At 47.6% G+C, this 17612-nt stretch overlaps 1 protein-coding gene across 6 annotated transcripts in view; it reads right to left on the bottom strand.

Annotated features, from left to right (window-relative positions):
- rhea (Talin_middle and talin-RS domain-containing protein rhea) overlaps positions 1-17612 on the bottom strand; it is a 411461-nt gene that overhangs the window by 294557 nt on the left and 99292 nt on the right. For all 6 annotated transcript variants that reach the window (XR_013306466.1, XR_013306465.1, XR_013306467.1 and 3 more), the window contains 2 exons: positions 17111-17274; positions 11654-11754 (listed from right to left, as the gene is read on the bottom strand). Coding sequence is in view for 3 of the 6 variants with exons in the window: in XM_077628096.1 (XP_077484222.1) it covers positions 11654-11754; positions 17111-17274 (265 nt within the window). In the remaining 3 variants the exon portion in view is untranslated. The remainder of the gene's footprint in view (positions 1-11653; positions 11755-17110; positions 17275-17612) is intronic.

The raw sequence follows: 17612 nt of genomic DNA on the forward strand, positions 1-17612 counted from the left end.
GAGCCAGCGAACTGCTTTTATCCCCACTTTGCGTCGAAGCTGTCCCGGGAAGCGCTCGGAAAGCGAAAAAAATCCGAGTTTGCTTCCCTTTACATATTGGGCATTGCAGCCGTATGCAACACATTTCGTAGGTATCGCGAAATGCGTTGCGCTGAACGCCCGACGGCTGCAGCAACGCACCCTGCGTAGGAAGCCGGATTGTTTACACTTCAACGGCCGGTCTCGAGTGGAGCGCGCGACCCTTCCAATATGTTTCGCGACACCGCCACCAGGGGATGGGCGCATGCGCAGTCGCGTCGTGAAAAAGGCTGATTGTGGGCATGCCGTTGCCCTTTCATGCTTCTCCTCTACGTCTTCCCACAGAGCAGCGCCATGCAGTCAACGCTCACATGATACTTTTAAAAAAGTGGCCAACTGTACATTGCAGAAAAAAAAAGTAGAAAAAAATTGGTGCCAAAATTGCTGCTCCAATTCTTACTTAAATGCACCAACATTAACGGGCTCAGTGCCGTAAGAGTTCTGACTAGTGGGCAATTCATGCTTGCACAAAAATTGAAGTGTAGTGGAAGTTCATGTTTGCGTGCTGTGTTCGTCTGCCTGCATTTTTCTGCCATGATCGTTCACATTAACGGGCTCATCACAGCAGACACAATGCAATAAAACTTGTTATGCGATGGCTAAGAGTGCTACTTTTTGTCAAGAACACGGAGTGTTACACAGTCTGCAATGTGTAATAATGGACACTACCTTAATTATATTACACTTAAACTAAAAAAAGACTGAAGCCAATGGTAAATTAAAGCTCGTCTCTTGAATTAGACTTGAGACTCTGAATTATAACTGGTCTTGAACAGTGTTGTATCCTCCGCCATGCCCTGCCCGACTACGCCGGAGCAGCAGGAGAGCCGCGAAGTCAAGCACCCATCACATAGTTCGAACAACTCTCTTTCATTCCCAGTTCATGATGGGTATATATACAAATGCATGTGTCAGCTAACATGATAAGGCACTTGCCTAGAGCCATCTAGGTTAGATAAACAGAACTGCTGAATACCACATTATCCCCCCCCCCCCCCCCCCCCCAAAAAAGAGTCAGTAACAAACAACTGAAAAAATAAACACTCAATGCCTTTGATAGTTTTTAAACCACAATGGTGGTCTTCTTTGCCTTGTCAAACGCCTCAGTTCTGGGACGCCCCCTCCAACTGGTGTTCGAACAGATGGCTGCTGAGGTGGGTCGTAGTTTTCCTGCTGTGGTTCACCAAGTGGCATTACTGCTTCAGGCAAACAACTTTTCACAACTGCAGGTGGTGTAACTGGACGGGCGCCGGATACCAGCCGATTCCGATTCCATGTGTGGTCATCATTAAGTTTGTAGGTGTCTTGACGAGATTGCTCAACAATGGTGAACGAACTTGAGTATAGAGAATAGGCCTGTTGTTAATAAAAAATGCTTCGCAGCTCGTCGACAACCAGTGTACGTCTAACTCGCTTGTTGCCTTTGTGCTACTCTGCTCCAGATGGACTTCATCGCTGCCTGCGGATCATGGAAGAATCATGGAATCATGGAAGGCGGAATTGGCGATACAAAATGTTGAGCGCCTACCCCACGCGAGCACCGCGGGATCGGCGAACGAAGTCAACGCCACAGCGTTTAAGAAGAAAACGAATCCGCAATACCGACACACCAAGGCAAAGACGCCGCGCCCGTGCATTCGTTGTGGCGACTGCTCACACGATGCTCCCAACTGTCCGCATAAGACGTCGACTTGCTATAAGTGCCACAAGCAAAGGCACTTAGCTACAAGGTGTTTCGGTGGGGTAAAAGCGAAAAGGCCGACGAAATTTCAGGCCAACGCGGTAAGTGCCGAAGCTGGCGACAGTAGCTGCACTCCAGTCCTTGATATTTACACGGTTACCAGCGAAGGTACTGCGGTCGAGCCGGTCTACAAGACGGTGAAGTGGGGACCAGTGAATCTCGACATGCAGGTGGATACGGGTTCGCCAGTCTGCATAATTCCTGAAGAAATATACCATTGCCATGCCAAGCAGTGGCCAGCCCTGAAGCCCGCAAAGAGCTCCATTGTTACTTGGGGAAGCTACCTATCAGCGGGGTGCTTCATATGACAGCGCAGCACCAGAACTGCAATGCAACTGCTGAACTGTATGTGGTGCAATGCCCAGGACCTTCACTGTGTGGTAGAGGTGTGATCCAAAAACTTAATCTGCTGCCCGACCAAGAGGTAGGCACAATCCCGACTCCAGACTGTGAAATCTCAAGTGTCACAGAACAACTGAAAGAAAAGTTCAAAAACCTCTTCGACCTGGGCACAGGACTGATGAAGGAACCTCCTGCCAGCATTGCCATGAAAAAAGATGCAACTCCAAGATTCCTGAAAGCCCGTTCACTACCTTATGCATTGCGCGAAAAAGTAGGAATGGAACTGGACAGAATGTGTCAGCAAGGGATCTTGTCTCCAGTCAGCCACAGCTGCTGGGCAACGCCAATCGTTCCAGTGGTAAAAGCAGATGAAACCTTGAGAATTTGTGGGGATTTCAAGGTCACTGTCCACCCAGAGTGTGATGTCGACCAGTACCCACTCCCAAAAATGGGAGACATTTTCGCCTCTCTCAAGGGTGGCTATTGGTTTTCAAAATTGGACCTACGTGAAGCCTACTGCCACATACCACTGGACGATCAAGCAAAGCAAGTTGCTGTACTGAACACTCACAAAGGTCTATTTGCTTACAATAGGCTACCATATGGCATTGCATCAGCCCCTGCCATATTCCAAAGGAAGATGGAAGAACTTCTGAAAAATGTGCCGGGCATGCAAGTCTTTTTAGATAATGTTCTGATTGCAGAGGATAAGAATAGCTATGGGAAGACTGTGAACAAGGTACTGGAAATCTTTCGAGAAAATGGTATCCGGTTGCGGAAAGACAAGTGTGTGTTCGGAGCACAGGAAGTGACCTACCTGGGACACAAAATTGACCGACACGGCTTGCATCCAGCGGAAAAGAAACTGGACACTATCGTGAGAGCACCAGCGCCCAGAAATGTCCAAGAACTCAGATCCTTCCTGGGCCTGATCACCTATTACCGCAGTTTTCTGCCCAACATGTCAAGTCTCCTTGCACCTCTGTACCGGTTGCTACAGAAAGAGAGCAAATGGAAGTGGGCATCTGAAGAGAAGAGAGCATTTGAAGCTGTAAAGATTTCTCTGATTAACTCTAATATGCTCGTGCACTTTGACCCCACGAAGGAACTAGTGCTAGAATGTGATGCCTCACCAGAGGGAATTGGTGCAGTGCTATCTCCTGTGATCGATGGCATTGAAAGACCAATAGCGTTCAGGTCCCGCACCCTCACAAAGACAGAGAAGAACTATTCTCAGTTGGAAAGGGAAGCCCTGGCTCTGGTGTTTGCAGTGGTAAAGTTCCGTGACTACTCGTTGTGTAGGGAGTTCACGTTGAAGACTGATCACGAACCACTGGTTGGACTCTTCAAGGAAAATAGACCAATTCCTACTGCTGCAGCATCACGCATTCAAAGGTGGGCAATTACCCTTGGTGCCTACAAATACACCATAAAGTATAAGCCCGGATCCCGCAACCAAAATGCAGACGCACTGAGTCGACTACCTGTGCCAGCCAGTGAGACTGAACTGCAGATGCAAGACCCTGACCAACAAGACAGTGCACTAGTAGCCAGCATCTTGGACACGGCACCGGTCTCAAGGAAGCAACTCGAAGACGTTGCTGGGAAGGACCAACTCATGCAATGCCTTCATGAATACATACCGGGAGGATGGCCTAAGAAACTCCCACAGTCTAACCATGACCAAGTACTGCCATTCTGGAGACGTAGGAATTTACTCACTGCAGATGGACAACTCATCTTCATGGGAGACCGACTAGTGATCCCTAAGGCAGCTAGAAGAGCATTCCTGTTGGAACTGCTTGAAGCACATTCCGGACTCAGTACCACAAAAGCTTTGGCAAGGAAATTTGTGCGGTGGCCAGGAATTGATCAAGACATAGAACAGCTCCTGCGGAATTGCCCTATCTGCCAACAGACGGCATCAATGCCACCCTCCGAGAAGGCAGCGGCATGGCCCGCAACAACCCAGCCGTGGACACGTGTTAACATAGACTATGCTGGTCCAATTGAAAACAAGATGGTAGGTAGGAAAAACTTTATTGAAAATGCCGGCAACCGACGGTTTGACGCGTCGTGACGTTGGCCAAGCGTCGACCCGGGGTTATGCCCTCCTCTGCACTACCCCCGTTCGGCCCGTTTGTGGTGGGTCGTGAGGCTTGTGCTTTTCGAGCGCACCCCGGGCCTGCTGGACGGCCCATAGTTGAATGTCCTTGTCTGCAAACGCACTGCACTTTGAAGTTCGGGCGGGTATATCCTGGAGGTAGCCTCGGTCGGGAACCTGGCACAGTCCCACATGATGTGCCATTGGTCCGCCGGACCAGCTGCACAAACATTGCACACATCGCTCGGATAGAGTTCTGGGTGAAGTACGTGTAGCACTGCCGGGGCGAGGAGTGACCCGGTCTGTATCTGTCTTAGGATGACGGCCTCCTCCCGACTGAGTGCCGGGTGGGGAGGCGGCATTGTCCGTCGAGCTAGGCGGTAACACATGGTAACTTCGCCATAACTGGTTACGCGGTCCTTGGTTTCGAACCACCACACGGAACGGTCACTCTCGAGGGCGCGGAGGGTAAGCGCTCGCGCCGCCGAATGGGCCGTCTCGTTGTGGTTTGGCGAGGATGCACACTCGCCCGCGTGCGCCGGGAACCACTTGATACGGATGGTGCTGCGGCGGTCTTGGGGCTGGAGCTTGCCGATGATGGCGGCCGCCGGCGCGCTCACTCGCCCCTTGGCAAAGTTGCGCACGGCGTTCCTCGAGTCACTAAACACGGTGTGACACTCGGCCTCGGAGATCGCCAGAGCGATGGCAACCTCCTCGGCGTCTGTGGCGTCCGTGCACCGCACGCTCGCTGCCGTTGTCGTGGTGCCGGTAGCCGCCGCAACGACCACTGCCGCGAAGCCTTCTCGTTTGTATTCCGCTGCGTCCACGTACCAGGCGTGCGGGTCTTGGGCGTGTTTCTCGATGAGGGCCTGGGCCCGTGCCTGCCGCCGTTCTTGGTTGTATTCGGGGTGCAGTTGGTTGTTGTGGACAGCTATTCAGGCTGGATCGAAGCAGTCGCAACAAATAGTACGACTACAGCAACCATTGAGATCATAAGGAGCATGTCAGTGCCGAATTCTAAGAATTCCTCACGAAGAATGCCATACGGCACATCCGTACAGCGCCCTTCCACCCTCAATCTAATGGGCTTGCAGAAAGAGCGGTGAGGGCAGTCAAAGACGGTCTCAAGAGACTCGCACGTGGAACACTCTCAGCTCGCTTAAACCGGTGGCTGCATGATCACAGACGCACACCATCCGGAAGTAGGGACAAATCCCCAGCTGAAATGCTCCTGAGCTATCGACCCAAAGGACGCCTGGACCTGCTTCTGCAGAAACCACAAGAGCCGAACGTTGAAAGGCACACGCTAACAAAAGGGAAATGGGTCCGTGGCCAGATTGTCTTGTTCCGCAACTTCGGTCTTGGCCAGCGTTGGATGAAGGGTACGGTTCAACATGTCTTGGGAAACAGGATGCTCAAGCTCAACACAGCCGGAGGACCCGTTACCCGACATTTCGACCAGGTTCGTCGTTGTGATAACGGTAGCCCTACTGAGCAGAGTGAATGGTGGGACCTACATGAACAACAGTCAAGTTCAGCATCAACCCCTGCAGCCGAAGGTCAACCTGGACAGCCCACTCGTATCCAGCGACCGCCAAACCGACTGAACTTGTGATGTGAGTGTCAGTGGTGTGATTCTCAAACCAAGTGTGGGGGAGTGTTGGCCGACGTAGAAAACTCGTCTGGCAACTGATGTAGGGGCACAGGGGGAGAAAAAAAACAACATGGCGTTCCAGTAAAACGTGTTCGTATCTTGCTCTCCGGAGTCGGACTTATTACTGCTTGTGGTGGCTCCGGCACGCCAACAAGTGGACAACAGTTACGAAGGTAGTCAATTCTCTGCTTTCAGGGCTCAGCAGGACTCGGTGATATGCAGCTGCTAAATCAAACTTTGAAAAATACCTTGTGCCATGGAGTTTGTGCAATAGTTCTTCCGTGTGCGGCAGCGGAAATTTGTCAACGACAATCGTTTTGTTCGGTTCACGTGAAACACCCTCGGTGGTTATTCTGTGGTGAGAGAAATCGTGAAGTGACGCCGATGTTTGCTGCATAGGAAAGTATTTCAACTTTCAATACGTGGCGATCGACAGAATGGAGACAGCAGAGCCCGTGTCTACGAGGAAACGAATAGGTACATCTTGTACGAGGATGTCTCTGTGTATCCCTCCTTTGTTCTGCCGGTTGAGAAGCAGCACGTTGAGACTGCAAGTGTCGACTTCTCGGACAGTGAGGGCCCGCTCGTTTGGCATGCTGCTCCTACAGACATGCTGCAAATGTCCTTGTTTATGTTCTACGCCGCGCCTTACATGTCTTGGAATCTGCAAGATGCCGTGAAGACCCACAGCGAAAACTGGACTTGTGCTGCTGGGGAGGCGGTAACCACGATTCTGTGTGTCATGGCATCCGATGTTTTTCCACCTTTTGAATGCTCGCAGCCAATGACTGCAGCTCAAGTGAGTATTTCGCAATAGCCAGTGCGCGTTCAAGAGTCAGCGAAGTGCCTTGTAGAAGTAGGCATTCCCAAAGAACAGGGTTGCATGTTTTCGCTACAAGTTAGTCCCGAATAAATCGTCAGCCTGCTTACCGAAGTCACAATTCAATGCCAGCTCGTGCAATGCCATGGCAAACACTGTTGCAGTCTCCCCAGGCAGTTGGGTGCGCTGTCCGAACTGATGCCGCTCCACGACGACGTTCATTTTAGAAGTGAAGTAGGCATCCAACGTAGCCACCGCTGCATCGTACTCGTCGCTCGTACTGCTTCCTTCCTTTTCTTATGCAGGCAGCGTTGACGGTTTCTCCTCCAGCAATGCGTAATACAAGCAACGCCATGGCAAACACTGTTGCAGTCTCCCCAGGCAGTTGGGTGCGCTGTCCAAACTGATGCCGCTCCACGACGACGTTCATTTTAGAAGTGAAGTAGGCATCCAACGTAGCCACCGCTGCATCGTACTCGTCGCTCGTACTGCTTCCTTCCTTTTCTTATGCAGGCAGCGTTGACGGTTTCTCCTCCAGCAATGCGTAATACAAGCTTTGGCCTTCCGCACCCAAACAGTGCAGCAGCAAAGCTTTACAGCGCGCCGGTGGGTGGGCGTTGCTCCCCGATGACAGGAGATAACTCTTGAAAAGGCAGTGCCACTGCGTCCAAGAAATGGCGGGCTTCCCGGGCGTCAGCAGGAACTCGGGCTGTTGGTACAGGCTCATTGCTTCAGCGTTTGGTCACCTCACCACTCGTCGCCAACTGTTGTATCCTCCACCATGCCCTGCCCCACTACGCCGGAACAGCCGGAGAACGGCGAAGTCAAGCACCCACCACATACTTCGATCAACTCTCTTTTATTCCCAGTTCATGATGGGTATATATAAAAATGTGTGTGTCAGTTGACATGATAAGGCGCGTGCCTAGCACCATCTAGGTTAGATCAACAGAATTGCTGAATACCTCAAACACCTAGCCATATATTGCCGACCTTTTTTGAAAATATGGTCATCCGAAATTGGGAGCCAACCAAATGGAGCAAACTAATTTGTGCGGTCAAACGTAGTTTCTACTTAGCCACAGACTGCGCGCGCATCGCACCAGTGCTCAATACAGCCAGGGTGCATGAAGCTTTATATCTCAAAAAGAAAAATTATTAGTTCGTATTGCAAATTGATTCTGGTGATGAAAATTCTAACATATCAAGCATAATGCAACAAGCAAAGAAAATGGAAATAAAAGAAACAGTAGATGAGATAATTCAAACTGATAATAGGTACTTTCGGTTAATTCAAACAAATTTCAAAATTTAGGTTGGCTGGCTACATTTTCAATGCATTTTAAACCCGTTTAGTTCATACTGTGACTTCTGTTAAATTCGGTTAATTCAAACTTTTTTGTCTTGCTCCGATGCTCACCCGGCGCGCGCGAGAGTGACGACCAAGGTTGGATGAGTCACGTTTGCGGCGCTGCGTGAGCTGTAACTACGTCGCATCGCTCTTCGTGCTGGCTGGCCTTAGGCAGCTGCTCATCGCTGCAGCCACTGTCAGCATCCACATGGGGGGTTCTATGCGTTGATGGAGCAGCTGCTCATCGCTGCTCCATCAACGCACAGAACCCCCATGTGGATGCTGACCACGGCTGCTGCAAGCGGCTGCTGTTAAGCAGCGACGATCCAATAACACTATCGCGTTCTGCTCTTAAAGGCGAAGCTTAGGTGCCCTCCATTTTTTTTTTTTTTTTTGAAGGAATCTCAACGTTCCGACACAAATGTGCATCCCCCTTGCATCCGTCCCCTTGGTCCTGTGTGTCGATATTGAGCGCTCATTACAAGCTGCTCATTGTGCGTGGAGCCTCCTTACATGGACACCGCCACGTGTGAGGAGACCCCACTACTACTACGTCACACCTGTGAAGGAGGCCATGGAAAGCTTTACTGTTTTCGACCAGTTCTGCTTTGATATTCCCGACAGTGGGCATGCACTACAAAATGACGGAATGGCGAAAAACCAGCACTGCCGCACAGTTTTTCACTTAAAAGCAGGCAACCATTGCCTATTCTTTTATCAATTAAAGGGGTGGAGACACCAAATTTTTGGTTGGTGTGTTCTTTGTTTCAAGCGTTGTGTATTGTCCCAGGACCCGTGATACATGCTATGCAATTCATATATGTGTGGTAAATAATTTAATATTGCATTCTTTATACTGAGCGATTTCAGTTTCAGTTTCTGAGTGCCAGGGTGTGCTGCACGTCACTATCATGGAAGAGAAGCAACCCTGGTCACATGGGCCCCAAAAGTTGTGACGCATGTATTGCTGCGTCGTCTGCTCTCGTACACTTGTTTGTGCATAGCAGCACCTTTCAAAGTCATGTGCCGGCAAACTTGGCCGGTGCTGCGATATGCTGAGAAAAGCCAAGCGAGCGAGGAACGACACCGAGTCCTGAAACCAAGCGGCTCGCCTCAGTCGATCTCAGTCAGTATACCACGTATGCCAGCGCTGTTTATTCGTTGTATTGCCATGCCGACGCCGATGCTTGGCGGACGTCTGTGTCGGTGGCCTGTAGCTGACGCTGGTCACATTACAGCGACACAATGCCTCACTTTTCCTACCGACCAATACTCGTCGCTGTCTTCACTTTGCTCCGCCCGCGCAGCCGCGCTTGCAAGGCTGCTCGGGGTCCCGTGGCTGCTGATTATGATATCTGCTGCTTGTTGAGCAATTAGTCCATGTATTCGCTAAATGAATGCTTCCAGACAATTGTACAGGATTCAGCATTTACCACACGGGTACGTAACCCCCCCAGGAATGCGCCCACGACGACGACTGCACCTCGGTGCTAATTTTGTTTACTTATATCTGCATCTGTATAGAGGGAGCAAATGCGCGTTAGTTCAGCATGTATTGCAAGCTGCGTTCTACTTATATGGGTTAAACAAGCTCTTCTCTTTTGCGCCACTTGCGCGTTTACTTGTTTGTGCAGTGCGATAACTTTTCAAGAATCACTGAAAAATGCCAGTGCCAGCCTGGGGAACGCTTCATAGCCAGGATGTTGACACCGCATAGGACCGGCGTTTCTGACTCGTTGTAACCGCTTTTTTGTCCGATGAGTGCAGTACTTGAATTTAAACTGATTTATCTAGAGGTATGTTCGGCGCCCATTTGCAATAAATAAAATGGCTTATTTGTTGCCCTCAAGTGACGCTGACGACTGCTAGCTGCCGCCGCAGACGCCTGCAGCATTTGTCGACAGACTGGGTCACAATGGCTAGAAGCGGCGCTTCCCGGTCGAGGTATTTGTGTCCTAAGGTGTAAGCAATACTAGATTTTCAGGTCACTGTTGTTAAAACTACGCTCGATGATCATTTGTATTCACTAAAACTCGTGAACTCGCTCTCCACGATCGCCGACATCGCACAAACGAATACAGCGGACTCGCTAGGCCTATTCGTACTGCAGATGGGCCGAAGGGTGAACATATGAGATGTAGTCGCTCGTTTCGCTTATTCGTAATTGTACGGAGAAGGTATAAACAAGATCAACTATATTCATCGTCTCATTGAAATGAAGGTTTTGCTCGGCCACCGATATATGGTGCCAGCTGGTGCATCAGCAACGGTATATATGCCGATTAGCACACTGACCGCTGGGTCGCCGAAGCAGCGCCTCTCCTATGTCGCGTGTCGCCGTTCATAGTAAGTCACGTTACTGTGCTATGATGTCACTACTATTAACTGATACGGTTCCACAGTTCTACGTCACCAACTATAACGCTAGCGATGGGTCTAGATCATGAGAAAGGGCATTCAGGGACTTTTTGGAGATGAATTAAAAAATATTTTAAGTAAATTTTTGTAGCCATTCGACTTTTCGACCTTTGCATAATTCGAACCTTTTTTTCGTCCCTTGAGGTTTTTACTCTAATGTAAAACCAGCGCATTATTGATCCCTTCTTTCAACCAAGCTTTTGACCACACTTGAGTAAACCAACTTATCACTGCCTTTCACCCACATTTGACATTAAGCTAAAGCATTTAGCCACATTTGCATAGTGAAACAGATCCAATATACTATTTGTATACATAAATATCGATACAGCAAATGGTATTCAGTCTTAGATCATATTAAGGTGCACTTCTGATAATTCAAACTTACTGATAATTAAGCTAAAGCATTTAGCTACATCTGCATAGTGAAACAGAGCCAAAATACTATTTGTGTACATAGATATCAATACAGCAAATGGTATTCAATCTTAGATCATATTAAGGTGCACTTCTGATAATTCAAACTTACCGATAATTCAAACAAAAAACTCTGTTCTCTTGAAATTTGAATTATCGAGTATCTACTGTAGTAGAAAGGACAGTGCTGTACTAACAACTGATGTTTGACAGAAAAATAGCCCACCCCGATAACCAAAAAACGCATGCGTATCAGGCGCAGAAAACATAAACGTGGGAATGTAACCTAAAACATGCTCAACCTTCAGCCAATGCGTAGACAAAAAATTATATTCCTTTTGCGTCTACACAAAAGGTTACACAAAGGAGACAGCTGTGCGGCAGCTGACCAGTTTTGTTTCCTGTGGCAGTCATCTGGGCAGAAACTGCTCTCGCCAATACAGCATCAAAAGCTGTATGGCTGAGGTGGACATCATAAATCACACGATTATACTAAAGTGTTCAGAAACAGAAGGCTGTGCATGATTTAAAGGTGCTGGGAGTTTCTACACATCTAATGCAATCTAAGATGGCAGCCGTGGCTTTTTGGAGGAAAGAAATGCGGCCATTGAGACATGTGCACTTAGTATACGCTTCCAGAATACGGACCCAGGTTTAGGAAACTGATGAAGCTGCCACGCGTGCCCATTAAGCAGACTTGCATCCACCACTACTGAACTGTGACTGACCCCTGACTTGAGCAGGTAGTAGCCAAGTGCCTTGCCATTCTCCAACCAGCAGCCAGACTTCTTGGGGTCGTCATCCGTCAGGAAGAGTCCATATTCCTTGGCTGCAACACAGTCCAAGACAGCAATGTTGGCAATGCGCAGCACTCACAGCACCTCATAAAGTGCGATGACACGACATCTTACCATCCATTGCCCTCCCCCAAACTTTATGCAATGCCTCATCAGGGGCCCTTAAGGATAAAAAAATTACCATGAATATGATACCCTGACAGCCTGTGGTGCAACTGAAACCTGTCTGCCACTCTGTCAATTACCAGGTTTGTCCTTCCCAAAGGCAATGATAATGTGAGATCCCATAATGCACCCGTGAATCACAGTCAGTTCTTTACAACAGACACTTACAGCAAAATGGCATCTATTTATTTTGGCAATGCAAGATGAAGATTTCACAAAAGATCTCGCACAACAGTCCTTGCACATCTAGTAAAGGCACAAGCACTCACACAATGTCAACTCTGACCTCGAGGCACACATAACAGCCCTGCAAAATGGCCTAGACTTTTTGCAAACAACTGAGGTTTGACACAAACGGTATCCCTCCTTTCCAGCTGCTTTAGGCCACTAAGTGGAAGTACGACATCATGGACGCCATGGTGATAGTGCTACTGCCAAAGCATGCATCTCTGCAGGAAAAATTGAATCGTGGCATTGTGTCAACTTAATGATATTTAGCAGCTAGATAGTGGCAATAAGTCTGTCACATATTGCAAAGCTTCCAAGGTAGAGACTGCCAACATTTAGCCTCCAAAATAAACGCTAATGATTGAGATGTGCACCAAACTGCTTTGAGGGCATACAAACGCAGCTCAATTTTGCTAGGTTGAATCATGCACAAACTCAGTTCACTTGTTTCTAAAAAAACACATGAATTCAAGCTTTTCATGTATGTGCCCTATTCTGTGATGCAAAATATTTCATTTGGTTTGTGTTGGTGTTATACCCAACCCAGTGGTTAGTTTACTGCACTATACACTGACCAGGCATTCGCTAAACAATGAGGTAATGTACAGTAGACCCCTTTAAAGGGGCCCCAAAACACATTTTCAGTGCATTGTTTTGCCTGTTGGTTGCATAGAGTGAGTTATAGTGATGCTATTAGCATCGGTCGTACCGCCTATACTGCAGTTTTTAATATTTTAATTAGCTCGCAAAAGCAAATTCGTGGCGCTGACGGTGTCAACATACAGTGGCAGTTTTTAGCAGCGGATATGACATCACTTAGTAGGAGCTTGATGATTGAATAAAGAGTAAATATACTGCAAATTGTGTTAATAACTAGAGATAATTTTGTCAAGTTTTTGTGTTTTATATTACATTAACAAAACCAACTTGTTTGCCTTAGACAAAAGCACTGTAAAGCAAGTAAAACAAAAATACACCACCAGAGGCTTTGGCTACTTTTTGCATCGAGGGACTTTGCGCCTCTCTGTAAACATTGTACGACCTAGCACTCAACACTTATGGCTGCTCTCTATGTACCTGAGAGTGGCTTTGCGGAATCTATCCGATCGAGCCATTGCACTCTATAAGCGTTGGTTTCGGTCACAAGGAAAGTGCGTTCATTTCACATTTAGCAGACAGTGCGCATCATCAGCTTGTGGAGGATCACCGGGCAGCGGCGCCAGATGGCGCCACACTCCCGTCAACAGCGCGCGCTCCTTGCTCACCGAGACCAACCAGCGTGCTAGGAGCAACGGGTGATGGTAGGCGGTAAGAAGTAGCTGTAAGCGCTATGCTGAATGTGTCTGATATCTTGTGCAGGCCATCACACCATCGCAGTATCTCGCGCTGGAGTTTGGATCCATAAGTCAGGGAACATCACTGATCAGTTTTCCCTTCTGCACCGTCAACATGATGATGAAGCATCGCTAGGTCAGCTGGGCGTTCACATGGTTGTTGTAACCATGCAAACGGCGCTGCCAGCTTTGGCATGAACGAGTTACAGAGCACGGGAAACCATGGAGTGCAAACTTCCGCCATGTGCTCAGATAGGCTGGTTTGATTGGTCGCATTAAGTGTCATCATGGGGAGAGTGAAATGGGAATGGGGAGCTGTGCGAAAATCGAGTTGAGGGCAGCATTTTGTTTGCTTGTATTTTGAAATTTCTTCATTGAATAACTCCCGTTCTTGTGCATCGATTCTCGTAATTCTTTTTGAGTCAGCATCTGTGTGACATAAAAAATCCACTTGAAGTGCAACCGGCATCATCCGTTCAAGCAGTGTTTCGCAGCCCCTTTAAGACGAACTTGAAGGGACCAGAAAATTGTTCGCTTGATTAGAAGTTTATGTAAACAGAAATGCCCAAAAAAAGATATGTGAGCATGGCAGTTGCATCCGAATATATGTGTTGCATGAAAACAATGAATAAAATGACCTTGTAAGGAGAGGACAACAGCAAATGGAACATAAACGGAACTATGCATGAAGTGAGGTGAACTTTGAGGGCATAAAGTAGTCAGCTTCCGAGCGCACTGAAGGTTCCCAGCAGGGCATCTTTCTTACCTTCCACAGGTGCACCATGTGCCTTTCCCTCCACATCGGACAGTGCCCATGCAGCACTGATACCTGGCCTTCTCTATGCCACAATAATGGGCTCCATTAAAGCCCGAAATCAACAAGTGGGTGCACTCTGCGCCTATGTGCCTTTTAGTTCATCAATGGGAACGCATGACATATGAAGTGTGCATGACTCCAAAATCTGGCATCTCTGCATTGCGCTCAGACAAGAGCGAAGGTGCCCTTCCTTTTCCGCATCGGGAAGAAAGCTTCCCTGCTAGAAAGCATGTCCGTGCAAGAAAGCATCTGCGCTCATCGGCGCAAAGAAGTTGTGTGGTAGATAAATACTGTTGAGGCATGTCTTCTCGTGTGGAAGCATTCATGTGTTGTTTCTTTGCTTAACAGTGCCGTGCAGACGCCTTGCAAGTGCCGCTGCACAGGGCCACTGGGGTTTGCAGTCGCTGCAAAAGTTCGTGTCAACCGAATCACGCGCAAAACAGCTCATCTTAAACGGACTTTTTTCACATTGAATCCTATGGGAAACCAATGAAATGGTCTCAATTGTTCATCCTATTCAACAATTCGTCTTAATGGAAGTCTAATGCTTATAATTTGTTTGAAGCAGAAGCTTGAGGATTGTTTGAGCATGGTGGAGCAGCAGAAATTAGAGATAAAAGTGCATTTTTGACTACTGGCAACTAGGTGAGCAAACAGAAGCCAGTTCTGCAAAAGCATTTGCAGTTTATCTGCCACTATGCACTGTGATGCAAATGTAACTGTGAAATATGTGCAAAGCGTATACCAGGTGTCCCAACTATAGGTGGAGTCAACTTCAACCATGTTATTAACCATTGCATTTAAAGTAGTTTTGCATTTTTAATTGTATAATAAAATGTAGAGCACGACAAAAACAGCTTATTCATTCGTTTTTATTCTGATGTGTAGTACATGAGTTTTTTCCACGTTAAAAATAAAGCGCATGAAATATGAAAATACCTCATACAACCATGCGCTTGCGTGCCAAGACAGCAGTGCTCTCAAATGAGGAATTCGTTAACTGAGCCGTGTTCAATGTTGCCACGAATATGATGGGGCAAAAACAATGGAGTGGGTGCTGGCGGCAAAATTAAAAGTAACACCTATGACCTCGCCAGTTTCAGTGCAGAAAAAACAGTGGGCATGCTATACTCCGTTTCATGCATAGTAGGAAACGTTGCAGAAGCTGCAACAGCAGCGCATCCTTGAAACCATATTGCTCCGCCACATATTATTTGCTTTTCTAGAAACTTTGGTGAGTTGTTGGACGAAAACAAAAAGTGCTATGTGACGAAGTGGCAGCATTGAAAATCACGATCGAAGCTGTGAGGCACTCAATGTTTGGGCCCTCTGGCTATAATTTTAATGAGTATGAAGTACTTTTTAGGTGCAGATTGTGTAAGAGTGATTCGTCGTAACAGCCATGTATCATACCGCCACACGTCATTCTTACTTCTCTAAGTCTCGATGAGTAGCAGGACGAAAACATGGCAAGAGATAAAACGAAGCCCAGGAGGTGCCAGTCATGGCACTTTCGGTTTGTCACAACAAAATACTGTATGCCTGTGTTCGCTTTGAGTGCATGGCGAACTACTTTTTGGGCGCTGACTTAATATGCGCAAATAGACACGCTAGCAGCATCGACTGCAATACATGTATGAAACAAAGTATAATTCAAAGTAGCTATGCACAGGCCACAGCACTGAGCTGCGTTCCTAGTCGGGTGACAGTGTTTCTCCCCTGGCGTCTCACATGTAATGCTTTTGTGTTACAACGCCGTGCTGTGCTTCTGAAATTAGCAATTATCCTTTGGCTCGGAAGACGAACCGCCTGACTGATGACAAGGAATGCTTCTTTTTTTTCTGTCCGCATTTAGTTACAAGGAAATTGCATGTCTGCTGTTTTCCACATTGTACAGCACAATGCTTCTGTACAATTGCACTCGCCTCACATTTGGTTGCTATCAACGCGATTCACTATGACAGCGGCCGTTATCAATCCCTTGTGGCGGTCAGAAAAGTACTTTTTAGGCATTTCCTTTTTAGGCATTAACTGATTTGTGCACAAACTAATGGTAAAAATAACCAACTTTCTGATATACATCTCTTCACTATGGTCACTGCCCTGCTACTTCAGAAAGAGGGTGCCACAGCCGCTGGAACATGCAAATACCCAGCACAAGATGTAACTATTGGTGTTCCAAGTGGAAACCAGAGCATGCACATCTGCAGAGTGAATCAAATTCAAAAAGACCATGCTTATGACTTATGACTCACATGCACCTCATGCCTTATCTCTGCATTAGTTTGCTCTAGATGTTACTCGAAGCAACAAAGAGACGCTCCATAAATCTAAAAACCTGACGCAACTTTCAGGTGAGTCACTGATACTGCACTTACAGAATGATTCAGTGACCACCTGCGTCAAAAAGCATACGATTATACGCTGAGCACAAAAGTTTTGCAAAGCACATGAGTTATGCATGAATTGTGCTCAGATCTAGACCAACATTTTTGCAGACACTGCAAAGCCAACATCACTCTGGCAATGTAGAAAAGGTTTCTACTTGCGCACAAGGAATCCTATAGTCGAATGTCGGATACAACTTAAGAACGAAGTGGCAGACACCCATCAAAGGAAGCCTTCCTGCCAATGGTGTCAACCCATCTTCATAACGCTGCGGTTAATCCCCTTTCATCAGCCCCCTGGGATGTAACGTTACCAGGTCCAAGGAGATTAACCACAACGTCATGAGAAATGGTCGACGCCATTGGCTGGAAGGCCTCCTTTGAAAGGCATTTTCCGCTTCGTTCTTCAGTTGTATCCAACCATAATGCGGCTGGTATCAATTCAACAAACACTGACCGTCACCAAGGGCAGAGTCTGGAAACTTGTCACGAATGATGCGGCAGGCATCGTAAACCAGTGTGCCGGGCTCGAACTGAATAGTTTTGATGACCTTGTTGTCAGGCACACTGATCTTGAGAGAGAGCATCGCCATGCCTCCACGCCCTCCCGGCACTTGTTGCCTGCACAGAAAAAGAATCAAGCGCTCTGCTTAGGCTGCTTGGATGTATAATAAAAAAATAGCTAGGTAGCTCGATACCTGTGCTGGTATATCCTAACAACAGCCTGGAACATGAAGTTAGCTAAAATGGATGTCCACTTGTCGGTGGTTCATTCTGGATGAAATAGCGCAGAAAAGACTATTCGTCCTGCACTACTTACTCTCTGTCTCTTCTGCACTGCTCCACTGACCATTACTGCTGTACCGCACATCCCGCACAAAGTGAGGCTTACACACGTAAGCATGTTATATTCTTAACACTCCTAAAGCCAAGTACACAAAATTTCTGCACTACACTTC

The sequence above is a fragment of the Amblyomma americanum genome, chromosome 6 (assembly GCF_052857255.1).
Source record: "Amblyomma americanum isolate KBUSLIRL-KWMA chromosome 6, ASM5285725v1, whole genome shotgun sequence".
Classification (NCBI taxonomy): Eukaryota; Metazoa; Arthropoda; class Arachnida; order Ixodida; family Ixodidae; genus Amblyomma; species Amblyomma americanum.